Source organism: Pipistrellus hanaki (assembly GCF_964339955.1).
Source record: "Pipistrellus hanaki genome assembly, chromosome: 9".
Taxonomy (NCBI): domain Eukaryota; kingdom Metazoa; phylum Chordata; class Mammalia; order Chiroptera; family Vespertilionidae; genus Pipistrellus; species Pipistrellus hanaki.
In genome coordinates, this window is record NC_140511.1 from 46,286,156 (window position 1) to 46,313,242 (window position 27,087).

Sequence of the window (27,087 nt, forward strand, 5' to 3'; positions counted from 1 at the left end):
AGTTTTTCATTTGTATTCTGATTATGATCCTATGACTCATACAGTGTGAAAAGTCACAAAGGTGCCTATTTTAGAGACCAGCATTTCCTTACATTTTACTATATGAAAGAGTATCTTATTGAAATATTCAGAATCTAAAAACTATATAGTCTTTGCTATTTGATTTTTAAAGAAATAGTTTTTAAAATTATTAATGGCATAATGAAATCTGACCTTTGTTGACAGCCTTGATTAAAGTGGCCCTTCTCACTAGCTCATAAGTCTTGTTCCAAAAGCCAGTTCTTCTTAAGCTTTTACAAATACGAGGCTTTGAATACCTAAGCTCTTATGAACCTTTATTTTTTATTTTTATTTAAGCATGGCACAGGGAACTGCTAAGGTGACTGAGGAGATTGAGGGTGTTATTTACATGAGAAAGATAATAATTCAATTTCTAAATTTTTTATATTTGCTTATAATGTTTCCTGAATTGATACAGGCTCTGTCAAGTCTGTGTTACTATTTTCCAGAACAGAACATGTCTAAATATCACTATGCTTGGTAATCATCTTTCCATTAATATTTTTCCATTCAAGGGTTAACTTTTTCACAAGATTTCAGAGGCAATTTGTAGCATTCAGCCAAGAACTGTACATTCATTTGAAATGTTCATATAGTTAATCTAGCTGTCTATAATGATTTTGATTTCCCTCCACAGAAACAACTTTCTCTGGGATTGCATATAATATTATATATTTTGAAAAAAAAAAGCATTCTGAGTAATAGCTTAAAATATGAAGTAGGAATTTTAAATAGATATTATTAGATTTCATTGTATGTTAATATATTTTAGCAATTTGTTTTTCAACCAGAAAGAATTAAGATGAAGAAACAGGAAGTTCTTTCAACAGAAAATATTTAACTTTTGAAATGTTAATTGATTTATATTTAGCCATTTCATTTGAAAAAAATAGAAATAATTGTGAGGAGGAGGTATTTTTGGATTGTTCTGGTACTGTGACTCTTGTTCAGATTCTGGCATTCTTTTGTGAGTATTGAGTATTATTGCTTTTTCAAGTCACCAAGCACATTTTGCTTTGTGATGTTGGTCCATGCATGAGGGATTTCACCTCTACCTCTAAATTTTTGCTGGTATTTTTCTTCTAGGTTTGATCTGAAGTGACAGACAAACCATTTCCAGTATGGCTGGGTGGATGTGTCTGGGGTGATGCTCCATGTGGCAAATTCCCCTCCTGCCTGTCGATAGGTCTTATATGGGGTCTTCAGATCATCCTTCAAAATAAAATAACAATCACTTGCTACCAAGCTAGTACAGAAGTCAATGATAAAGTCGTCTGTGTTAATCCATTTCCATCCACTGATAGCCTGAGGACGGTGGAAAGGAACACTGTGGTCTCCGTCATGGTTCGGGATTGTGTTTGTACAAATTGCTCCACAGAAGGGACACTGTTTCCAGCAGCCACAGAGATGTTCAGAAAGCATTTTCTGAATGTCAGAAACCATTCCTTCTTCAGGCTTACTCAAACACTCCTGTTCTACTCTGATCATTGCGGGATCCAAAGCTTCACTCATGGCTTCTTTGAGAAACTCAATATCTTTTATCTCCTGGTGTTCAATGCTTACCAGATCTTTTCGTGGAAAGTTCAAGTTACTCCCCAAGTCGTCACAGAACAAATCCAACCACCCAGACACAGTGCTGCTTTTATCTTTAGCTATCAGTGTGGATTCATGAATAGCTGAGAGGATGGCACTTTTTATGTCATCTACACTTAGTTTTAAAAAAGTCTTTATTTTATTACTTCTTTGTTCTGAAAAATATCTTTCAATATGTTTTTGAATATATTTCTTAAAAAATGATTCGGGATTATGAATGTACTTCCAGTAATCATCAAAATTTTCGTTTTCTGCCAGGGAGATAAGAACGTGTTTCTCCAGGTTCGCCCTGTTTCCATTGAATTCTGGGCAGGTAGCTCGCATGTCCCCAGCAATTTTAAGGGCCATTTTTTCCCAAAGCGTGTCGGAGACGGCAGGAGTGAGTTTGTGCCATAGAAAATCAACAAATTCTGTGACTGAGGTTGCTCCTTGACAAGAGATCTTAAAACTCATGAAGAAATCATCTTTCTTGCTTTCCAAATAATTTACAGGATCATTTGCTCTTTTGAATATCCTATGCATCTCCTTAAAACTCTCAGATGCTCTTTGGAATAAACACAAAGATAAGTCAATTTTGTACTTACTTGTAAATGTGTATCTGTCTTCAGTGGGTGCAGATTTCACCCCCTCTTCTATTATTCTCAGGATTTCATGGAAATAACTTGGATTGTAATCACATTGTTGCCCCTTTAAATTTTTAATTTTTTCAGTAAATCTTGAAATAATACAGTCAGTAGTTCTCTCTATGAACTCTTTATCACGTACTTCTAAGTTCTTTAGAATTTCATAAAACCGTTTGTTCACTTTGATATGTATTTTGTAATTGATTTCAAACTTCTTTATAGACTTTTCCTTCACTCTATTAACCACACCTGTCTCTTTTTTAAAATAGTCCAAAAGGATGTTTTCAGAATCCACATCAATGTTAGGCTCTGTGACTGGAGGGAGAGTTGAGGACACAGCATAGACCCATTTTCCCCAAAGTTGATTGAATTTGATATTCAGCTCTTCCTCACTCAATTTTTTATCCTTTACAGTTAAAGCCAATTCTCGACTTCTTTGCAATAGTTCCTTTTCATAGCTTGACTTTTGGTTATCCAGTATTTCTTGATTCTTTTTGTAACTAATATGTCCCTCGGCTTTATTTTTGGTCTCAAAAATAAGTGCCTCCTTAAGGTGTGTTAGTTTATTTTCAAAACTTGCTTTCCACTGAATCATTATTTCACTCTCTGGATCTTCATTAAAATATTTTTCAAGCTCTTGCTTGATGGCTTTATATTTTTCGGTAACCTGAGCCTCAAGTGTGCTCATTGTCAGTTCCTGGATTTTGCCATTCTTAATCTGCTTGATGTGCTGGTTCTGCAAAGCTAGCACATGACTCCTCAGTTCCCAGGTCCAGTAGTTATACATAGTTTCCAACTTGGTCATGGCCACAACCTCTCGGGTGTTCCTGAAACTGAAAATAAAGTTCTCATTCAATAGGGCTCTCCACAAATCTTGAACTCGCAGTTTCACATCTGTTATCTTCATGATGCTGCCCCTACACTCCTGTTTGGCAGCCATAAGAATTCTCCTTTTCAGATCCTGGACATTGTGGCTGTAGCGAGGGTTGGGAGGGGCCATTGGGGGATTGCCATCCCAGAGGTGAGCAAAGTAGTAGACATGAGTATTGACATCGAATTTAATGATATCAGCAAAGCGGGTTACATCTGAGTACTGTTCCTGATCAGCTGCTGTTGCAGCCATTTCATCTAGTCTCTGCTCCAACCGCCTCCTTCCTTCCATTGTTTGGTCTTTAGCTGTGACTTCCCCCACATTCTGATGGACAAAAATGCAACTTGGGGAGATTTTTACTTGTTTCATCCTCATAAAGGCTTGGACAACTATTTGTAGAATATCTTGCATTTCTGATGGATTTTCCCCAAAAATATTGATCAGAGTCAAGTTTCCAAGTCCAATGACAAAGGTTGCCAACTCATTGTCACGATTGTTGGATTTATTGCTGAGTTCTGGGGCCCGAAGGCCTTCTGTGTCCACAACAAGCACAAAGTCAAAGCCCATTTCCTCTGTGAAAGTGTCCTCGACTTTCAGGAGCTGCATGTAGGCCCCCCGGGTACACCTGCCAGCACTGACAGTGAACTGCAGCCCAAAAAGTGCATTCAGTAGGGTGGACTTCCCTGAGCTCTGTAGGCCAAGGATGCAGAGAACAAACAGCCGTTTGTTGCCAAGTTTCTCACAGACCTTGTCAAAAACAGCTGCCACCCACTTTACAGGCACATAGGAAGCATCCCCATCCATCAGCTCAATGGGAGCACCAGATATCATCAGATCGGCAGCAATCTGGGGAAGGGAGAGATAAAGGGTATTTTTAGTGGGGGAAGCTTCTTCTAGAGCTTCATAGATCTGGCCAACTTCTCTGAGAAGTTGCTCAATTCCCAATGTGCAGTCACCAATCTCTGTGGAGATAGCTTCTATCTCTTTTTGCCAGCGTTGTAGGTCAGTGCTCTTTGGTGCCTTTTGCTTTTCTGTTTGTATCAGTGACCACAAATTGTTTTTCTTTTCATTCAGTTTTTCCAAGTGTTCTGCAGTCAGGTTGTCCAAAAACACACTCAGCCATTGCAAAAAGTAGTGTGTGGTTTGAGTTTCTGAGTGATTTTGGAGAATTTCAAGGACAGACTGCATCAATTCATTGAGAGGAAAGGCTCTTTTCAACTGTTCATTCCGTATTCTTTGCTTTTCTGTCTCAATCTCACTCTTGTGTTGTTCAATGCTTCGATTCCCCTTTTCACTTAGATGATAGAGTTCTTTGTCCTTTCTACACCAAAGATGCCATAGGTGTCCCTGAAGTGGCATTAAGTTTTCCTTCACTTGAGAAATATTCATATTTCTCAGTAGAGCTATTAGGACCTCTGCATTTTCTCTGGCTTCCTTGCAGTCTCTCTGGTCTTCATCAATAATGAATCCTTGTTTGCGAGCCATTGGGGTACAGTCCTCTAAGCTAAGAGTAGTGTCCGAGAGCTCCAGCAAGCGTCCAATTGTAGTAACAAGCTCCTCTGTTAATTCTGCTTCATTTCTGTTCCTGAGACCAATCATCACTTTTTGTTTAGAATTATTGCCCATGCTTTTCTCTTTGTTATCAGCTAACCAGATCAAAGGTCTAGGTGATTGATTCAGATCACGAACAATTTTTCGGTTTTCTTCATTGTCATCAGAAGTTGACATGAGGACAACGATGAGAGAAGAGACCTCCTGAAGGAAGGTGAGTTGCTTCTTATGTTTCTTTGCATCTCCATGAAGATTGGTGAAGGCCACACAGTTGTTAAATCTGTCCTCATCTTCCCCGCCAGGGCAGAACCAGCAGATTTCCACCACTCCCCCCATCAAGAGGCAGTCTTTGGTGCTCCCTCTGCAATGGCGGTGGAAAAAGACATCATGTTTACGTTTACTGAGAAGACAGTTCATGATCTGAGATTTGGAAGCAGAAAAGCCATTTCCAACTCTTATAAAGGACACAATGGGGGTAGAGACTCTACACATCTGCTTATTCTTGTAACTGATCTTCTCCTCTCTTGGTGATTTCCTTGCTTCCTGCCAGCTCCTTCTAATTTGACTGAGAGACCAGAGAGAGAATTCAATTTCAGAATTGCAGGGATTAGGTATGAGAAGAGGGAGTGCAAACTGGCAAATGGAAAGTTTGGACAAAATATACTGTCTGGCAAAATCATCTGCACAGTGAAGAATTGCCATCTGAATATCCATAGGGTGAATATGGGGCCTAGGGTTAGTATCGTAAGGATTAATGGGAGTATTACTGTCTTCAAACAAGTCTTCATATGGATCAAAAGCCTCATTGTCCTTATACGAGGCACTTGGATAGACTTGATGCTGTGTGTTGTCTTCATTTCTGAAGACTAGGTATCTCACCCCATAATCCAGCACTTGTAGCTTCTGAAGAAAATATAAGGGAAGCTCCCTTTCAGAGCTGGGTTGAGTGTTGTATACAGAAGTGTTGCTAATCAGATGGAAGATAGCTCTACTCATTTTTTTGGGGTAGTGATGTTCTAGGCCTAGACACTGAAGTAAGTTAAGGAAAGCTGGATGTTCTACGCCTTCCCATTTGCTATTTCCATTATCATGTGGATCATGGGATTGTTTCTTTTCATGGAAAATACTTTGTAAGTTTTTTCTTATCTCATCCATTTGCAATGAAGAGATGGTAGCTTCATAATTACCATCAATGAGCAATCCCAAGTCTTTCTCTAGGTTTTCCCAATCCTGATCTGCTCCAGGTTTGGAGAGGACACTGACAACTTCATTTGACAAAGATTGGGCCAGGAGATGCCTTATTAATGCCAAGCGTTGTGTTTTTTCTTCTGGAGGAACAGCCATGACTCCAACGGTAGCTGTTAGACCTGTGAGCACCAGGAATGCCTGAGCTCTATACATGCAAATATTTTTGAGTTCCTGGTATTTATCTTGGGCAGTTTGCATTTTATGCAGTAGGAAGTCTAACTCCTCACACCCCAGGAGATACTGAAACTTATTGTTTTCCACATGATACCCTGCACCAGCTGCAATGCACAGTAGCAAGAGCTGTGTGTCTGGCTGCTGTGTTTCTCGGAGGGACTTCAAGAAGGAGCCAAGAGATGAACTGACCTCATAAGTGGCCTTTCTTTGAGCTTCTTCCACTGTTTCTGCAGACTCAGGTTTGGCCATGGCTTCCATGAGGTCATTCTTGGTTTCCTTTAAGATTTTAATTAATTCAGAAAATTGGAAGATGTTGACGTGCTCTTCTGACTCTGGCTGAAAGACCCACTGCATGATGGAATGAGCCTGAGGAAAGTTATTCACTCCGTAGATGTGAGGATCTAAAAGGCTGCGCAACTGAGATTTAATAAATTTAGTTTCATAGGTGGAAGACTTTTTGCAAAAGTCTACAGTGTTTACCAGAAAATTCTGCAGACCCCTATCTTTGAGGCAAATATTAACCCAAGTGTCATAACTTTTCATTTTTTGACTCAACATTTGCATGAAATTTATCACTTTTTGAAGCTGCTCTTCAGGATAACATACCTCCCAAGATTTGACATCCTCTAGGAAAACCCTAGCCTCCTTCACAACACTCAATAATTCTTCTCCATCCTGGGTCTGGGCAGTGATGCCAGACAGAGCAGTGTAGCTATCTTTCAGTAAGCTAGCTACCTGAAATGGATCCTTAAAATCACTTCTGTGGTTGGAAAGGATGATGTCCCAAATGGGCACCAGCTGAAGTCCCCGGTCGATCACACTCCAGGTTTGATTACTGGCAGTTAGGCCAGCTTTCCAATGGAGAAAGCCATTTGCTTCTGGTGGGCCACCTGTCTGGGCCACAGATAATTCAACTTTGGTTTGGAGATTTTGGAAGGTTGTTCTTTGGCTGGCAGTTTCTGAATGAGAATATGATCCATCCACACCTGCAGCAACCTTCACTCCAAAGCCACTGTAGCTGCCCCTTATGTAACCATTCAGGGCCTCTGCTGACTGCTGTTTTACTTCTGCCAGCTGCTCACTTCGGAAACCCTCTGATATGGCTTTCCACCAGTAGATTCCTCCCAGGTGCAGAGGGCCCTGGTTGGCATGAGAGCCAAACCTATGGAAGAAAGCTTCAACCCTGTTCCTCATCAAGCGGATTCTGTCTGGGCCCGCAGGATGACCCAGAAGGTCTTCAATGCATTTCAGTTCCTGGAGAGCAGCTTTGGAGAACTGGAGCTGATCCATGGAAAAGTGGCAGGAGGCAAGTGGAACATAGCTGAACTTGGTAGAGCAGAAATATGAGTGCTCAGCACGTGATTGTTGAGTTTCCTTGGATTCCGAATGTTTATTGTGGTCCATACCAGCTTCCATGCTAAATCCCCAACCTCCGCCCTTGGCTGAGGCAATTACACTGAAGCCCAGCTTCTCTGTCATCTGGGTGAACTTGGATTCTTCTTCAGAAGATGTAAAATCTCTGGTTTCTATCCGAATGCTGTGCTCAGGGCCAAAGAGTAAGAACTCTTTGGGGACACTGAGTAGCTCCTCTCTCTTCTCTAGAAGGCTGCTGTGGGAGCTGGTTTTGTAAATCCCCTGCAGGGCCAGTCCTCCAGATGCCCATCTCACGAGATCTCTGTCTGGGAGGTTTTGCCTGTGAGACAGTGTGCCCTCTATGAGGTTGAGTTGTTCCTGCATGTGTTCCACCACCTCTCTTAAGGACTTTTCAGGGGGTGGCCAGTACTCTTTGGGAATCTCCATTGCCTGCCTCAGCTCTGCCTCCTTTTTCCTCACAGCCTCTTCTTGTCGTTGCCTCCCTTCTGATAGCAAGTCTCTTAGCCCCTGCAGTGCCTGTTCGGCCTTCTTCTGTTCTTCCTTTCTCATTTTCACCTGAGACTCCTGTAACTTTGAAAGGCTATTTGAGTTAAGTAGCTTCTCCAGAGCCCTTTTCTCCCAGGGATGTTGTGCCTGGGATTTCAGCTTCTGGAGGTCTTCTTCTTCTAAGTGTTGTAAGGCCTGTGCACTGGTCACACCTAGATATTCCTTCAGCTTTGGCAACTAGTACTCAACTGCCAGTCCTACTTCTCTCAGCATCTCTTGGAGATCCTGCCTCCTTTTACCTCTGACAAAGGTCTCATCAGATGTGGAGTCTGCTGTCTCCATCACTGTGGAAAGAAAAACACCCAGTTAGCCTCTGCCATGAACTTAGAAGTGTCAGCCACCTCAAAAAAAAAAAAAAAAATGTGTTGGGTAAGAGTAATAAAATCTCTGCCCTGGCAGGTGTGTTTAGTGGTTAGAGCATTGGCACACACCAATGGGATATAGATTACTGAACAAGGGCTGTACCATGGTTTTGGGTTCTTTCCCTGCTTCCAGTTGGGGTGTGTGTGGATGGAGGTTTCTCACTGATGTTTCTCTTTTTCTTTTTCCTCCCTTCCCCCCATTCTTCTTGTCCTTTCCTCCTTACCCCTCTCTCCCTCCCCAACTCCCCTTCTTCTTCCCACTCTTCCTCCTACCTTCCCTTTTACACTTTCAGAAAAGCAATGGAAATAATATCCTCACGATTAACAACAGCAGCAAAAAGATGCAAGCCTTTATGGCTTTCTCAACTTTTCATTTCATGTTTTATAAAATATACTATAGACCTGGAGCACGAAATTCATACCCTTGGAAGGTTCCCTCATCCCCACTTATGCCCTGTCACAGTCTGGCAGCCCTTGGAGGATGGATGTCCAACTGATGGCTTAGGCCCACTCATTTAGACATCCTAGTGCTGCATAGGCAGGAGAGGCTCCCACCACCGCCACTGTGCTCTCTAGCTGTGATCCTGGCTTCTGTTGAGCGTTGCTCCCCCTGTGGGAGCACACTGACTACCAGGGGGCAGCTCCTGCATTGAGTGTCTGACCCCTGGTGGTCAGTGTGCATCATGGTGAGCGCTGTTTGGTCGATTTGCTTATTATTATTTTATTATATAGGATTACTGTTGTTTTATTATAAAAAATAATTTAATAAATCTTTATTATTCAGATTATTACAATTGTTCCTCTTTTTACCGCCATAGCTCCACTCCACCTGATTGTCACCCCACCCTCTACTTTTTCCTTCCCCCACTGTTCTCATCCATAGGTGTATGATTTTTGTCCAGTCTCTTACCCGTACGCCTTTTGCCCTGAGAATTGTCAGTCCACTCCCTTTTTATGCCCCTGATTCCATTATATTCACCAGTTTATTCTGTTCATCAGATTTTTAATTCACTTAATTTTTAGATTCACATGTTGATAGATATGTATTTATTCTTCATACTTTTTATCTTTACCTTTTTCTTCTTCCTCCTCTTCTTAAAGTGTACCTTTCAGCATTTCATATAATACTGGTTTGGTGGTGATGAACTCCTTTAGCTTTTTCTTATCTGTGAAGCTCTTTATCTGACTTTCAATTCTGAATGATAGCTTTGCTGGGTAGAGTAATCTTGGCTATAGGTTCTCATTATTCACCACTTTGAATATTTCTTGCCACTCCCATCTAGCCTGCATAGTTTCTGTTGAGAAATGAGCTGACAGTCATATGGGTATGCCCTTGTAGGTAACTAACTTTTTTTTCTCTTGTTGCTTTTAATATTCTCTCTTTGTCTTTTGTCCGTGGCATTTTAATTATGGCGTGTCTTTGTGGAGTCCTCTTTGGATTCCTTTTGTTTGGGGTTCTGTGTGCTTCCTGGACATGTAAGTCTATTTCTTTCAGCAGGTGGGGGAAGTAGTCAGTAATTATTTCTTCAAATAGGTTTTCAGGATCTTGTTCTCTCTCTTCTTCTGGCACCCTCATAATTCTGATGTTGTTACACTTAAAGATGTCACAGAGGCTCCTACAGTATCTTCAAATTTTAGGATTCTTTTTTCTTTTTTCTTTTCTGGTTGAGTGCTTTTTACTTCTTTGTATTTCACATCTTTGACTTGATTCTTGCGGTCCTCTAGTCTTCTATTAGGTCTCTGTATAATATTTTTTATTTCAGTCAGTGTATGCTTAATTTCTAGTTGGCTCTTTTTCATATCCTCAAAAAAGGGGTCTCACTAAATTTATTGGCGTTTTCTAGGAAATTCTTGAAAAACCTTATAACCATGGTTTTGAACTCTATATCCATTCATTTGCTTTCCTCCGTTTCTTTTGTTTGTGATCTGTTTTTTTGTCTCTGCATTTTCACTGCTCCCCTAAGTTGGTAAAGTGTCTCTGTGTGCTAGGTGTCCTATATGGGTCAGTGGCTTGGCCTCCCCAGTTACCTGAGGTGGGCACTATTGGTGCACCCCTTTGTGGACTGTGTTTACAGACTTATTGTAGTTAAGTCTTGATTGTTGTTGGCATCACTGGGAGAAACTGACTGTGAGGTTCAGATGTGTCTATGCGGAGAGAACTTCTGTGCTGGAGATAGCCTTATGACATAAGACTTGCAAAATTGCAAAAGCCTCTGTGCTCAGCTTGGATGGGCAGAGTCTCAGGGCGGAGCAGACAGTCTTGGCTTCCTGTCAGCTCTGCCTTATGAAGCTCCCGGGTCTAAGTATCCCTCAATAATTGCTGTAAGCACCTCTAAGAGAAAGCAGCCCTTGAGTTTAACCCACTGCCAGACAGTTCAGTTTCTTTTCCAATGAATCTGGATTCCCAGATTCTCACCCGGACTGGAGTTACGCGCAGTTGGGAGCTTCTGTCTCTCTCCTGCTAGAGAAAGCCAGCAGCACACTCAGCAGTCAGTCCTCTGTCCACACACTCGCAAGTGTGCCTCCAGACCCCTGCCTTCTGCGCCCCCCTTCCATATTTCTGTGAGCTCTGTCTCTTCCTGTCACTCCAGACTCCCCCTATATGAGGCTGGGTTTACAGGGTCTCGCCAGGAATTGGGGTACAGTGCAGTCGGAACTGGGGTTCAGTGCAGTCAAGAGCTGACTTCTCCCTCTGCGCACGTGTCTCTGTACCTCAGCCTTTTGCAGCTCCTTTGATTCTCCATGAACTTTTCCCTTCTACTTGTAGAATTTCGACTCTGGCAGCTTTGCTGTGGTTCTGGATGATGTTCTTTTTGTCTTTTAGTTGTAGTTTTGAAATTGTAGTGCAAGGCAGCAGTATAGGTGTTTACCTGTGCCGCCATCTTGGTTTCTCTCTATGGTAATTCATATTTGACAAAGGAAGCAAGAACATGCAATGGTGTAAAGATAGTCTCTTAAAATAATGACATTGGGAAAATATGGCAGGTACATACAAAAAAAGTGAAATTGGAGCACCATCTTACACTATACATAAGAATAAATGCAAAATGAATAAAATACTTTAATGTAAGTTGTGAAGCCATAAAAATTTTAGAATACATGCAACAAAATCTTAGATATCTCACATAGCAGAACTTTGAGAAACAACTCCTAGTTTAGAGAAACAAAGGAAAACATAAACAACTGGAACTGTATCAAAGTAAGAAGTTCGGTGTTTCAGTATTTGTTGGATGTATTCCTAAAGTAGAATCTCTGGGTCAAATGGAAGTTCAAGTTTTTAATTTTTCCAGAAAACTCCATACGGTTTTGGAGTTTTCTGGAAAAATGCAAACGAAACCATTTTCAAAATCTAAAGGGAACCACCTGTATGGGAGAACATATTAGCCAATGATAACATTGGATAAGGGGTTAATTTCCAAAATCTATATAGAATTCATACAACTCAACAAAAGGGAGATAAACAATAGAATTAAACAATAAGCAAAGGACCTAAATAGACACATTTCCAAAGAATAAGAAGTGCTATTGTCACTAATCATCAGAGAGATGTAAATCAAAATGACAATGAGATATCACTTCACACATCATTATGGCTGCCATCAACATATCAACAAAAAGCAAGTGCTGGCAAGAATGTGGAGAAAAAGGAACCTTAGTACAGTGCTGATGGGAATACACATAGGTGCAGACACTATGGAAAACCGTATGGAGTTTTCTGGAAAAATTAAAAACTTGAACTTCCATTTGACCCAGAGATTCTACTTTAGGAATATATCCAACAAATACTGAAACACCAATCAGAAAGAATATAGCACTCCTATGTTTATAGCCACATTATTTATAATAGCTAAGATTTGGAAACAGCCCAAGTGCACATCATCAGATGTGTAGATAAAAAACACTGTAGTACGGTTATACCAGGGAATACTATGCAGCAGTAAAAAAGAAGGATTTCTTACCCTTTCAGATAGCATGGATGGACCTGGAGATTATCATGCTAAGTGAAATAAATCTGGTAGAGAAAGACCAATACCACAGTTCTGTCTGATATGTAGAATCTAATGAACACAAAAAACATGATAAAAAAAGAACGAGAGAGGATGGATGAGAAACCAAGATGTTGGCATAGGTAAACTCCTAAATTGCTGCCTCACACAACAATTTCAAAACTACAAGTAAAAGACAAAAAGGACATCATCCAGAACCACAGCAAAGCTGGCTGAGTGGAATCAAAGGAGCTGCAAAAGGCTGAGGTACAGAGACACGTGCGCAGAGAGGAAGGGTAGCTGATTGCCTGGCTGGCTTTCTCTGGTGGGAGGGAGAAGGAAGTTCCCGACTGCACTGAACCCAAATTCCGGGAGAGACCCTGTGGGCCCAGGCTCATACGGGGAGAGTCTGGACTGTCAGGTAGAGAGAAAGGCAGACTGAGACTAGGGGGAGCCGTAGAAGGCAGGGGTCTGGAGGCATGTGCAAAATTACATGCAGAAGCTTCCAACTGCAGTGAACACCAGTTTATGGTGAGAATCTGGGAATTCATCAATTACTGAGGGACACTGAGACCCAGGGGCCTCATAGGGCAGGGCAGACAGGAAGCCAAGACTGTCTGCTCAGCCCTGAGACTCCACCCCATCCATGCTGAGCACAGAGGCTTTTGCAATTTTGCAAGTCTTATGTCATAAGGCTATTTCCAGCACAGAAGTTCTCCCAGCATAGACACTCCTGATCCTCACAGCCAACTGGCCTGGAGGTCAATTTCTCCCAGTGATACCAATAATAATCAAAACATAACTATAACAAGGCTGTAAATCCAGTCCACAAAGGGGTGCACCAAGAGTGTCCACCTCAGGAAACTGGGAAGGCCGAGCCACTGGCCCATATAGTACAAGTAGTACACAAAGTACCCTTCCAATTCAAGAAAGCAGCAAAAATGCAGAGACAAAGAAACAGATCACAAACAAAAGAAATGGAGGAAAACAAATGAGTAGATATAGAGTTTAAATCCATGGTTATAAGATTTTTCAAGAATTTCCTAGAAAACTCCAATAAATTTAGTGAGACCCCTTTTTCGAGGATATAAAAAAGAGCCAACTAAAACTTAAGCATACACTGACTGAAATAAAAAATATACAGAGACCCAACAGCAGACTAGAGGACCGCAAGAATCAAGTCAAAGATGTGAAATACAAAGAAGCAAAAAGAAAAAGAATCCAAAAATTTGAAGTTACTGTAGGGAGCCTCTGGGACATCTTCAAGTGTACCAATATCAGACTTATAAAGGTACCAGAAGAAGAGAGAGAACAAGATACTGAAAACCTTTTTGAAGAAAGAATTACTGAAAACGTCCCCCACCTGGTGAAAGAAATAGACGTACAAGTCCAGGAAGTGAAGAGGACCTCAAACAAGAGGAATCCAAAGAGGACCACACCAAGACACATCAGAATTAAAATGCCAAGAGCAAAGGACAAAGAGAGAATATTAAAAGCAGTAAGAGAAAAACAGTTATCTACAAGGGAGCTCCCATATGATTGTCAGCTGATTTCTCAACAGAAAGTATGCAGGCCAGAAGGGAGTGACAAGAAACATTCAAAGTGATGAATAGCAAGAACCCAGCAAAGTTATCATTCAGAATTGAAGGTCAGATAAAGATCTTCACAGATTAGAAAAAGCTAAAGGAGTTAGTCAACACCAAATCAGTATTATGTGAAATCCTAAAAGGTATTCTTAAAGAAAAGGAAGAAGAACAAAAAGATAAAAATTATGAACAACAAATGCATATCTATTAACATGTGAATCTAAAAATCAAGTGAATTAAAAATCTGATGAACAGAATAAACTTGTGAATATAATGGAATCAGAGGCATAGAAAGGAGTGGACTGACAATTCTCAGGGGGAAAGGGATGTGGGGGGTGCGGGAAGAGACTGGACAAAATCATACATCTATGGATGAGGTCAGTGGGGGGGAGGGCAAGGGGTGGAGTGGGAACCGGGTGGAGGGGAGCTATTAGGGAGGGGGGGGGGAAAGAGGAACAATTGTAATAATCTAAACAATAAATATTTATTAAATTTTAAAAAAAGGAACCGGAGAGCAGTGTGAGGAGATGACTCTGACCCCTGAACCAATAAATCCTGCATGCTGCTGCTTCTCAGCGTCCCACTGGGACGTCCCTCCACCATCGCCATCATGCCCAAGAGAAAGGCTGAAGGGGAAGCCTCAGGAGATAAAGCCAAGGTGAAGCACAAACCACAGAGAAGATATGCCAGGTTATCAGCTAAACCTGCTCCTTTAAGGCCAGAGCCCAAGCCTAAGAGGCCCCTGCAAAGAAGGGACAGAAGGTACCAAAAGGGAAAAGGGAAGGCTGATGCTGGCAAAGATGGGAACAACCCTGCAGAAAATGGAGATGCCAAAACAGATCAGGCATAGAAAGCTGAAGGTGCTGGAGATGCCAAGTGAAGTTCTCCCATTTTTGATAACTGTGTATTTCTGGTGACTGCACAGTTAGAAATACTGTTTTGTTTTCAAAAAAATATATTTTATTGATTTTGTACAGAGAGGAAGGGAGAGAGACAGAGAGTCATCAATCAGCTGCCTCTTGCACACCCCCTACTGGGGATATGCCCGCAACCAAGGTACATGCCCTTGACTGGAATCGAACCCGGGACCCTTCAGTCCCCAAGCCGACGCTCTATCCATTGAGCCAAACCGGTTTCGGCGAAATACTGGTTTTTTTTTAAAAATCAAGTTTTATACAAATGCAGAATTTTGTTTTACTTTTTTAAAGCTATGCTGTTAGCACACAGAACACTTCATTGTTATTTTGGGGGGAAGGACATACAGTCCTAATAGAATGTCTCCAAACCTGGACTGATATGGGGGTGGGGGAGGAGAAATACCTTTTCCTTCTAGTTTTGAGAAACTTCCTCTTGGTTCCTGGGAGGATGTTGACACACATTAGCCACAGTGACACAAACACCTTTTCATGTGGGAAACTAAAATTCATTTTTATGTCCTTTTCTCCCTCTCCACTTTAAGCATAGACTTGGCTCTCTTAAGCCCAGCGACCTATTGGGACCTGACCCAAAAAACTGATTTCCAGTATGTTGGGCAATCTGAACTTTCCAGTGTCACCATTGAGATGGTCCCCCTCAAAAGAGCAGCAGCTCCTTTATTGATTGTGGATGTACAGATTGATATTCTCTGCCATTTTCATTTCATGTCCTGAACCTCAGGGTTGGCTTGTGAAAAGTTAAACAACATGCTCAGTGTGAAATGTCAAGCCTCACTCTAAACTTTCCCTATTCAGAGCATCAGATGAAGACTCCCCTGGGTTTTATGGTGGCTATCTAGTTGTGGTAGTTCATTGAAGAAGGGAGTTTGAAAGTTGTTGTATACTATTGATAACTGTCAGCCCATGTCCTGCCTGAAATACTATGAGTATTCATGAAAAGTATCTTTAATAAAGCTGGATAAAGTTTGGCTTGGGAAAAAACAAAACAGAGGCATGGATACATGGAAAACTCCAACAGAGGTCAGAGGGGATGGGAGTGAGTGTGTGAACTTCATAAATGATAGGGAAGATTGTAGCCACAGAATATATATACACAGCCCATGGAAACCCACAACAGAGTTGTGAAGGCCAGGGTATGGGTGGCGTGTCCTGGGTAGAGGTGGCCAAAGGAAGTGAAAATGGAGGACATCTGTAATAGTGTCAATAATTAAACACACACACACACACACACACACACACACACACACAACTAATAATGAAAAGCCAGGCTATAGAATAAAATAAAATATTTGTAATGCTTGTATCTGGAAAAAGGCTTACATTTCAATTATATAAACTAGTGTTTCTCAAACTTCCTAATGCCATGACCCTTTAATACAGTTCCTCATGTTGTGGTGACCCCCAACCATAAAATTATTTTCGTTGCTACTTCATTACTGTAATTTTGCTACTGTTATGAATCATAATGTAAATGTCTGTGTTTTCCGATGGTCTTAGGCGACCCCTGTGAAAGGGTCTTTTCACCCCCAAAGGGTTCGCGACCCACAGGTTGAGAGCTGCTGATATAAACACTGTTGTGGCTCTAATATGTAAGAGAATGCAATGAAAATGGGAAAAGTTTGAAGTGACAATTCATAAAAGCAGATATTAAATGGTCAACAAGGACATGAATAGATGGTCAGCATAATAAGTCATCATGGAAACACAATCTAAAACTGCAATGAGGCAACTCCTTTGGATGGCTTACATTGAAAAGACTGACAACATCAAATGTCAGGGAGGAGGTAGAACCAATAAACTCTCATACACTGTTGCTGGTAACCACTTTAAAAGCTGTTTGACAATTTCTTAAAAAGTTAAATATGTACCTGCCATACAACCCAGATATATCATTTTCAGGCATCTACCCATGAAAAAGCAAAATATATGTCCAACAAAGATTTGTGAGTAGATATTGATAGCAGCTTTTTCCCATAATAGTCCAAACTGGAAATTCCCTGAATTTCCTGGGTAGAGGTGGCCAAAGGTTACAATATGTAAACAAATAAGTAAAATATTCTATACATTGAAACACACTCAACAGTAAAAGTGGGTAACTACTTATACATGCAACAATGTGGTTGAATTTAAAAATTATACTGCCGAGTGAAAGGATGCATTAGTAAAAACGATACATGAGTGTATTATTTCATTTTTATGAAATACAAACTAATTAATAGTAACAAAAAGCATAGCAGTGGTTGGCTGGATGGTCAGGGAGGCATATATACCAAAAGAGCACTAGGCATGTTTTGGCATGATGCAAGTGTTTTATATCTTAACTATGGGAATGTTTCAAGGGTTTGATGGTTTTAACCATGCAAAACTCATGTATACCTTAAATGGGTGCATTTTATTGTGCATAAGTTATTTCTCAATGAGATTAACATAAAATAATAAAAACTTATATTTTAAGTCAGGATAGAGGATCTCACATGATTCCTGCTTCAATGAGACCTTTCAGTAGGGGTTCATAGAGCCCCTTTATATGGGGTATGTGCTCACATTAGACATGATATTCCTAAAACCAGTTACACCCCATATTCTAATTTGCTTTTAGACTAGTGAGATTCTGCAACTTTACTTGAAGTATTCTGAAGTCAGATAGCAGGAGGGTAATTTTTCCCTTCCCACAGTTTTGTCCATTTTTGTCCTTGTGTATCTAGTGGTTAACAGTAAATTCCAAGCAGCAGTTGAAGCATGAGGCATTGCTTTGAGGACAGACAGGAACTGCACTGGACGTTGGACCAGGGACATCCACGTGCTGGGAGGGTGTGTGTGGATCGCTGAGGCGAGTGAAGAAGAAGGTTCGAGCCCTGGAGGCTGAAGGGAATGAACCCCTTCAGGGCCAGCCTCAGACAGAGATGTGGCTCTCAGCAGCAGGGGCCATGCGGTGGAATGTAAACAAGTGCATTCCAAATTGGACCCACCTCTTCCCAAACCTCTTCTTTTTGTTCTTTTAACACAACTCGTCCTATTCTCATCTTACTACTGGTAGTATCTCAGGCCCCAAACAGAGTCATGTTTGACTCTTCTCTCTCCTCTGACCTTACAATTAGATATGACATCATCATAATGCACTGACACTCATTGATCTTTTTCTAAATGCAGGCACTTTGCTTGACAATGGGGATAGGGAAATAATTAAGAAAATGCCCGAAAGGGTCCTATGAACCCACAATCCTGAAGCATAGAGAGGGACTAGGACAGTAGGAAAGATGGTATGAAACAGTATTGTTGAGGCTCCTTTGGTGACCTCACCTTTGTTGACCTCACTTCTAATTCTAGAGAATGGAGAAATCATATGGTCAGACCTTTCTCACATATTTTTACCTTCAAATTAAGACTGTAATTCCATTCTTGTGTTCTTTTTCTGGTCCCTAAGGAAAAGTGTCCCGAATGTCTTTGCAATGCTCACTGTGCTCCAAATGCTGCTCCTGCTCACCTCCCCTTGGGTCTTGTGTTCCATATATCAGGTCAAATATATTGAGTACTTTGCTTTCATGGTTTTGCTTTGGACAAGAAAACATGCTCAAATCTTCCCATCCCATTTAAATACAATTGAATGATGACTCCTCCGTAGCTTTTTATCTTCTGTATACTAGTGGCCTGGTGCACAAAATTTTGATTGGGGACGGTGTGTCCCTCAGTCTGTCCTTTATCCTCTCCAACCTGGGACCCCTCGAAGGATGTCCTGCCAGTTTACAGGGATTGGGCCTAAACCTGAATCGGACATCCCTCTCTCAATCTGGGATTGCTGGCTCCTAACCAATCACCTGCCTGCCTACCTGGTTGCCTTTAACCACTTTGCCTCCCATCCTGCTCACCCCCAAATGCCCCTGTCACTGGCCTGTTTGCCCCCAATAGCCCCCTGCCAGCCTGATCACCCCCAACTGTCCCGCATGCCAGTGTGCTTGCCTACAACTGACCCACTGCTGGCCTGCACTCTCCAAACTGCTCTCCACTCTGCTGTCCTGATCACCTCCAACTGATCCCCACTGATGGCCTGCTCACCCCCAACTGGCCTCCCTGCTGGTCTGCTTACCCCCAACGGTCCTGCCCCCCCATAACTGCCCTCCCATCTTGCCCTCTAACCACCTATACCTTGGCCCTGCCACCATGGCTTTGTCCAGAAAAACATCCAGCAGGTCTCTTGGAGATCTCCCAGTTTAATTAGCATATTATCCTTTTATTAGTATAGATAGAAGCCTGGTGCATGGGTGGGGGCTGGTTGGTTTGCCCTGAAGAGTGTCCCAGATAAGGTTGGGGGTCCCACTGGGATGCCTGGCTAGCCAGGGTAAGGGGCTGAGGGTTGTTTTCAGGCTGGCAACACCCCCTTCAGGGTGGAGGTCCCCACTAGGGTGCCTGGCCAGCCTGGATGAAGGGCTGATGGCTGTTTCCAGGCTGGCCAAGCTTCCCAGTGGGAGCCCTCACTCATGGGGGTGTGGCCAGTCTGGGTGAGGGGTTGAGGGCCATTTTCAGGCTATCCACAGCCCCTTCAGGGTGTGGGGGTGTCCCACTAAGGTTCCTGGCCAGCCTGGGTGAGGGGGTGATGGCCATTTTCAGGCTGGCCATCTAAGCTCCCACCCCCTCATTTTTTCTTTTCTTTTTCTTTTTTTCAGTGCCTCTTTAAGCAGAGACCAGGCCAGCTGGAAGCAGGTATTTGGGATTTACTTATCTTCTATAATTGAAACTTTTAAGTCTGTGGTGAGGCCAGGGCCTGCCAGGATGGATGGGAAACTTGGCTTCCTCCATCACTGGGGGCAACCCAAGCCTCCTGCTCACTCCAGCTCTGTGGCCACTGCCACCTTAGCTGGGTTAATTTGCATACTTGCTCTCATTGGCTGGTGAGTGTAGCAGAGGTACAGTCAATTTGAATTTTTCTCTTTTATTAGTGTAGATATCCTTAATTGTCAGATTTCTCAAAAAAAAAAAAAAAAAAAAAAGGCCCCTCTGGATCAATAAATGTTTGTTGTTAAAATGAACCAATGAATGTATCCCGCCCACTTATTCTCTTTTCTCAGTTCTGCTCTCATATTTTAAAGAAAAATTCTCTGTAAACCTGATAGTCATACTCTACTTTCCCAGTCCAGAAAACCACTCCAACCTTTTCATCCTGATAAATCTAGGGACTTCTCTGTGTTAACTCTCTCTTTGCTCTTTTGTACCCATCATGATGATGTGCCTCTAAACCACATGTGTCAAACACAAGGCCCGCGGGCCAAATCCAGCCCGCCAGGCCTTGCAATGTGGCCCGCACCGCGCTGTCATCACTGCACTCCGCTGTCAGTTTATGACATTGTCAGTTTATGACTGTTCAGTAAACCATTTGGCCCGCGATTTAGGCTGGATTTTAGATTTTGGCCCCTTCTCTGATTGAGTTCGACACCCCTACTAAACAAAAGAGATCAAATTAATATTATGGATCTGAGGATCAGCAAAGATATGTTTAAAATACCAGCCTTTATTCCACACATATTTATTGAGGGGTGTCAGCAAGGTGGGGAATGCTCTTGGTGCTGTAGGATAATTGAATAAGATCGGTTAGATTCCTGCCCTTTGCGAGTGGGAGTAAACAAACCACAAACCAGTAAATACTCCAATAAGCAAAATAACTTCAGATTGTATTAAGTGCTAAGAAAGAAATGGCAGGTATTAGGATGGAGAGTTGTTAGAGAATATGTGTATGAGGAGTTGTGACTCTGGTGCTAATCATGAGCTGATTTAGATTCCTCTTGCCATGTCCAACTTTTTCCAGTGTCTATCAAATTGAATTATCCAGCATTCCCACTTTTTTCTGGGTAAACATCTGAAGGAAATGAAAATGCTAACTTAGAAAGACTGGCACCCTCATTTCATTACAGTATTCTTTACAATAGCCAATACAAGGAAACAACCTGAGTGTCCTTTGATGGGTAAACGGATACAGAAAATGGAATGTTATTCCGCCATAAAAAAGAAGGAAATCTTGCCATTTAACAATATAAATGTATCTCGAAGGTATTATGCTAAGTGAGGTAAGTCAGTGATAGAAGAACAGGTATGATCTCACTCGTATTTGAAAATTAAAACCAAAAAAACAGAAACAAAAAAAAAAAAGGGAACTCACAAAGACCAGATTGGTAGGTTCTAGAGGTGGGTGTGTGGGGATCAAATGTAAAAAGGAGGTCTAAAGATACTAACAGTTCTAAAACACATGAGCCCTGAAGATGTATTGTACAGCATGGTGACTCTAGTTGTTAATTCCATATTATGTATTTCAAAGTTGCTAAGAGAGTAAAACCTTAAAAGATCTCATCACAGGAAAAAATGGTTGCAACTCTGTGTGATGGTGGATATTAAGTAGACATTGTGGTGATCATTTTGTTATACACCTATGTCAAATCATTGTGTTGTACAACAGAAACCAATAATGTTATATGTCAATTATATCCCAATAAAAAAGTTAAAATTTTTTTCACTTACCTCAGTATCTCTGTCTTCTATCCTAGATGTTATTGCGGCAGGATAGTAAGAAGCTAAAAAAATTCCTGGGGAAGTGAGACAAGGAAATTAAACGATGACAAACAATTTGAATAATGTTCAGCAAGCCTGTGAACCACAAAAATTTATCTTCCCCAATCATGGTCACTTGAAAGCAAATGGTGTATACTTCACCATTCTAACCAGGGAATTCAGAGATTAAATCACCCTGGTCTGGGAAATAGAGAACAGAGACCCAATTAATGCCATTTGTGCCAGCTAAACCGAAGGACAAATGAAGTTAGAGGAATAAAAACCAAAAAACCATTAAAGCCAGACAGACCCAGGATAAAAGTAAAACAGTAAAGCAGACCACAGAATGATCCCAAATTCCCCTATACCTTAATTTTGATGCAACAGCGCATTAAAAATGCACCTGGAAAGTTTATGAATAATCTGCTGAAACCCTGCCCTAAAATTCTTGCCCTTGAAAAAAAAAATGTCCTCAGGATAAAGACTCACTGTGGCTTCACTCTAGACTGGAGCATGCCCATGTCCCTTTCCCCTAACCTCTAAGGGGTCCCCACAGGACTTGCAACCAGGAGGGAATAAGGCAGTGCCAGCTTGTCCTGGGCTTACCCCCTGATCCCATCTCCAAGGTCCCCTTTCATTTGACTTCCCAGTGAGCTAAGAGCAGATGCCTTGGCTCCCTTCTTTCCTATGTTTCTAGGAATCTAAAGCATTGCATAGCCTACCCTAAGTTCTTCCTGTGTTTCACAGCCTCCAGCTTTCATAAATATACTGAGAAAATCACCTGGACTCGTGTTGTGAAATCTTTTCTATACAAAGTCAAGAACCCACGCACTGCAGGCTGGCCTGAGGCAGACCTGGTCCAGGCCATCCAGGTCCCTTCCCGTCCAGTAACGTTATTATTCCCTTTGAGTTTGGAGATGCTCTTTGTCCGTGTTGGATTAAAGATGTAGAATGGCTTATTGAATCATCCAAACTTCCTGGCTCTAGCCATTTTGGGGTATCCATCCACTTTTGATGGGATTAATGGTGATGTAGGCACCATTTATATAATGGAATCTCAGTTTTCTTATTTCTTTCTCTAAAATGTGGTTCCTGTAGGATAGGTATTTAACACTAGCAGCCCTGCATATAAGCAAAACCAATGGATGCAAAACTCTAGGGAGCGAGGGAATACATGGGAGTGGGGTATGGGGAGGAAATGGTAAGATATGTACACATATAATACCTTAATAAAAAAGGAAAAAGGAAAAACGTAACAAAAAACACTAGCGGCTCAAGGCCAGAAACTCTGCACGGGTAAGCCTTTGCAGTCCCAGCTGCCTCGTGGCCCTGTGGCCTTGCTCCTGCCTGCACCCCCCTTGGCCTGACGCTGACAACTTCTGCCACCACATCTTTGGGCAATTGCAGAGCCACCTGATTGATCAACCTTCTGGCCAGTGACTTCAGCCTCCCTTTCAGGGCAATTAAGGGGTGATGGCCTGGGCCCATGACCAATTGCATTGTATCCAACTTGGCTGGCCTGGTGCCAGCGAGTGTCATAGTGTGGTCCCAGATGGTGTTCAGATGGTTGTTCCACTGTTTGGCCATTTGGTTGATTTACATATTATGCTTTTATTACATAGGATTGCGCATTAGTTTATCCAATTTATTTGACTTATTTGTATGAAAAGCTGTTGAATCTGCTATTTTTCTCCCTATTGTTGTTCATCTGGGACATTGCATCCTGAAATTCACATTTAAATAATTTGTTTACAAACTTTTGAAAACTCCTCATTGTTTTAGGATATGATCATATTACCTGGCCATGGCCTTCAAGGCTTCTCATACTCTGGCCACAACCCAGTTCCTTCCACAGCCACTCTTTTTCCTCTTCCTACTTTTTAGCTAAGTTTCTTCTCTTAGGATCTACACTCTGCCATCCTTCTTCAACCTCATAGTTGTCTTAATCCTGTAAACTGAGGGATACGGAATACATGTGCCAATTTGGAAAGTGGATTGTTTTGAACTGAAGCAAATTAAGACCCAAGAGACTCAGGAAAAGCTTTTAACTTCTCTCTTAAATGCTAATTTAATTTAAAAAAAAATTTTTATTGATTTTTTTTACAGAGAGATATGAAGAGAGATAGAAAGTCAGAAACATCAATGAGAGAGAAACATGGATCAGCTGCCTCCTGCACACCCCCTACTGGGAATGTGCATGTACAAAGTACATGCCCTTGCCTGGAATCAAACCTGGGACCCTTCAGTTGGCAGGCTGATTCTCTATCCAGAGATAACTTTATATATATATATTTGGAGAGAGAGAGAGAGAGAGAGAGAGAGAGAGAGAGAGAGAGAGAGAGAGAGAAAGAGAGAGCGAGCGCTTATCTGGCTGGTACAGCAAACATTTTTCACCAAACATTTTCTCTTATCAGTCTGTGAATTGTCTTTCTCCCCCTTGAAGCTCCAGAGTCCTACACCCTTCTCCTTAGCTCAGGATGGTGTATGAGCCTTAATTGCCTGACTGCTTTTGATTTTTCATGTGTTTTGAGGACTTCTGTATACATGTCATTATACTTGGTTTTCTCCTGCTAATGTGTTTTATGTCAATTTGATTATTAGACTAGTCAACAAAACTAGAAGGGAAGAAGTGGTGTCATATATGTCCAGCAGAAAAGGGTCTAGAACATGTAGGACTCTTTGTTTAACCTTCTGTCCCAATTCAACTCAAAGCCTAAGGTTTACTGACTAACCAGAAAGCTGGCATGCCACCCAGAGGTAAAGGTCATGTCCCCAGGAAGGAGGTTAATGAGTGTGGATGTTATCTATCAATGTGGAAATGCATTGTTCTTTCTGGTGATCAATGTGACTACCCACTATATGCTTTCATTGTTAACTCCTATAGAGAAGAGACCTGCCCATGAAGGGTGTGGATTTATTCCCTGCTGGGAGCAAGAAGCTGCTTTGCCCGTGGATGTAAGCTTCTTCTATTAAAACTCTAATGAATTTGAATAAGGCTGCAGGTCAGTTCTTCAGAATCAAACCTGAATTTAGACTTTGGGGATTTCCCCTAACACATGGCTTACTGCACAGAAGCACCCTGCCCCATATGACTTAGAGATAAAACTCACTAATGTCCCTTTTCACTTGTAATGAGGCCAGACGCAGATCATTTAGTTATTATTTTTGTCTCAATAAAGATGAACTGAGCTCTTTGCCTCCACAGATCAGTCAAAATAAACCTCTTGTAAGTAACTTAATTCAGCTTCCCTCCTCTATGGTCCCCTGAACTATGACCCACCTTCCTGCTGTCCAGTCAACAGCCCTTCCTTATAGATCCTGCCTAAGAGTCAGCAAACCTCTGGGGAAAACGTTCCCTGATTGCCCCACTCCCTCCACCCCTGTTCTCTCCAGCAGAACCTTGTTGCTCCTTCCCTGTGAAGACAGTTCCTTTCTTCGCGGCCTGTGAGATGCTTGCAGCTCTATGGCTGGGTTGTTTTCCACACCGCAATAGTCTCCTTCCCTTACTGCAATAATCCTGTCAAATAAAGTCTCTTTTGACTGGTCTAGATTATTTTTATTGGATAATACAGATTGCTAAATTGTTTCATTGCCTGTTTAATAGTTTGCTCCCTTTTCCCAGATGTGGAGCTGTTTTTTCTGTGTGTGTTTCTGAACAATGACTGCCAGATTTATGTAGTGTTCTAGCATGTTTTAATCTGCTGTTTCTCTGACTGCTCCCTATGGCTGTTTCCATACATTTTTGTTTCTATTTTAGTTTGAGTCTGTCTTTGTCCACCCCATGTTCCTCCTTCTTCACTTACCTGTGTTCTTCAGGTCAGCTCCTGTCTTCAGATCACTCCAGAGAGCCCTGCATGGAGAGGAGGTTCCTTCCCAGAGCCTGGTAAGCTGCTGACTCTGACCTCCACCTGAGACCTAGGCTCTTCTGTGGTCAAGGTCTGAATTTATACACCAAGAAGGATGTAAAAGAGTGGTTTCACTTTTGGTTTTGCTGGCTGTTATTTTTTTTTTCTAAAAAAAAAATTAGCTGACTAGAAGGAATTCTGTTTATTTTATTGCAACTCTTTATTTTAAAATTACTGTAATTATAAGACTAATTAATTGTGTGTGTGTGTGTGTGTGTGTGTGTGTGTGTGTGAGCCAATGAGGGTTAGGGTGAACACAAGATTGAAAACACCAGTCACAAACAGGATAGACATAGAATTTGGGAGAAGACAGGTATATTTTGCAGGTCAGTGATTTCTTCAGCTTTGCTGTTCTAATTCTCCTGTAACCTAAGGACAAAGAGTGAAGCACGCTCCCTTGCTAATAAAATCTGTTAGTTTTTACTTCCGTAAAGGACTTTTATGCTAGAATTAGTTTCAAGTCTTGAAACTCTGTTTTCCAGAAATGGTTAGTTTGAAAATGAACAAATCTTTCAATATTTTATTACCTGATTTGGATCATCCAACTCCAAAGTGTGCTAAGCTCTTAATGGTGTGTTGTGTAAAAATCTAAAGAGCATATTTTGTGTTTTTGGAGGGAAAAAGAGAATTTTGCTATTTTGTATCCTTCATATTAGAGTTTTCTAGTAATGTTATTTCTGTCAGTTGATCCTCAGACTTAAACCTATGTAAAGCATTTTGCTTTATCATGTTTTCTGAATATAATGCATTATAATATTGATTGCAGACCGGTGCTCCCTGTCATACTGTTCTTTTTATTTCAAAATTTTGTGATCTGATACACAGGTATTCTTGAGGGAACATCATACACATTCCTTTCAGTTCCTCCACAAATCCTACCCACATCTCTTTTCCTAGACTTTCCCTTAGATAGGAGCATTGGTGTTTTCTTTTTTTTATATTAAGTTTTAGTTTTCAGTTACAGTGGCATTAAACACTATTTTATTTTAGTTTCTGGTACACAGCATTGTAGTTGGACGATTATATAATTTAGGAAATGATTCCCCTGATAATTTATGTACCCACCTGGCACCATACATAGTTATTGCAATATTATAGATTATATTCCCTAGAGGCATTGGTGTTTTCTAATAGGCAGTAGTTGAAATACCAGTTAGGACAGATTTGAACCCAGCATCCAAGAGGTACTATTAATAATTATATTTACTTAGGTCTTGGGAATGGGAACTGCAACCCATGTAATGAGAACAGCTGAGTAGTGGAATGAATTTTTGCCAGTAGTACTATCTACCTCATATAACATTAAAGGGGATAAAATGCTTAGCCTGAAATAATGATTCAAATTCAGATTTTTCTTTCTGGCATGATTGGTTTGAAGTTCAAATCTATTGAAAGAAGATGTATCAAGGGGAATGTTTACAAGTGCAATATTCCATGAGTTGTTTAATTCAAATCTTTGAGATTTTCTATATGAGAACCACCATCTTAACGGTTCTTAGAGCCTTTATTTCCCACTCATAGGCTGTGTCTTATATCAGTGTCCATATCTCATCTATTGTGATGCTATTGTAACAGAGCATATAAAACATAAAATATTTATTCAATATTGTACTAACCAGAATTAAATATGAATTAACAAATTAATAAGTCTGTTGGAACAAAAAGAGGAATCAGATTATTTCTGCTAGCAATCTGTATTTTAGCTTCTATTTTAGTACATTGCAAGGACCAACAGTTTC

General features: G+C 41.2%; 1 protein-coding gene and 1 pseudogene across 2 annotated transcripts in view; one reads left to right on the forward strand and one right to left on the reverse strand.

Moving 5' to 3' along the window:
• LOC311627817 (non-histone chromosomal protein HMG-17-like) overlaps positions 1-14,957 on the forward strand; it is a 30,971-nt pseudogene extending 16,014 nt beyond the window's left edge. Inside the window, exon 3 of the transcript XR_014797068.1 lies at positions 14,479-14,957. The product of XR_014797068.1 is annotated as a non-histone chromosomal protein HMG-17-like (transcript). The remainder of the gene's footprint in view (positions 1-14,478) is intronic.
• LOC311627656 (interferon-induced very large GTPase 1-like) lies at positions 1-25,365 on the reverse strand. Its single transcript, XM_084894141.1, has 3 exons — positions 25,247-25,365; positions 21,414-21,478; positions 1-8,324 (listed from the first exon to the last, which is right to left on the reverse strand). Exon 3 carries the CDS (start codon positions 8,041-8,043, stop codon positions 1,042-1,044), a length of 7,002 nt encoding a protein of 2,333 aa, XP_084750267.1. The 5' UTR covers positions 8,044-8,324; positions 21,414-21,478; positions 25,247-25,365; the 3' UTR covers positions 1-1,041.
• Between the last annotated feature and the right edge of the window lie 1,722 nt (positions 25,366-27,087).

Bases quoted from the DNA above. Each gene is read 5' to 3' on its own strand.
- LOC311627656 (XM_084894141.1), bottom strand. From the start codon at position 8,043: ATGAGAAAGGAAGAACAGAAGAAGGCCGAACAGGCACTGCAGGGGCTA.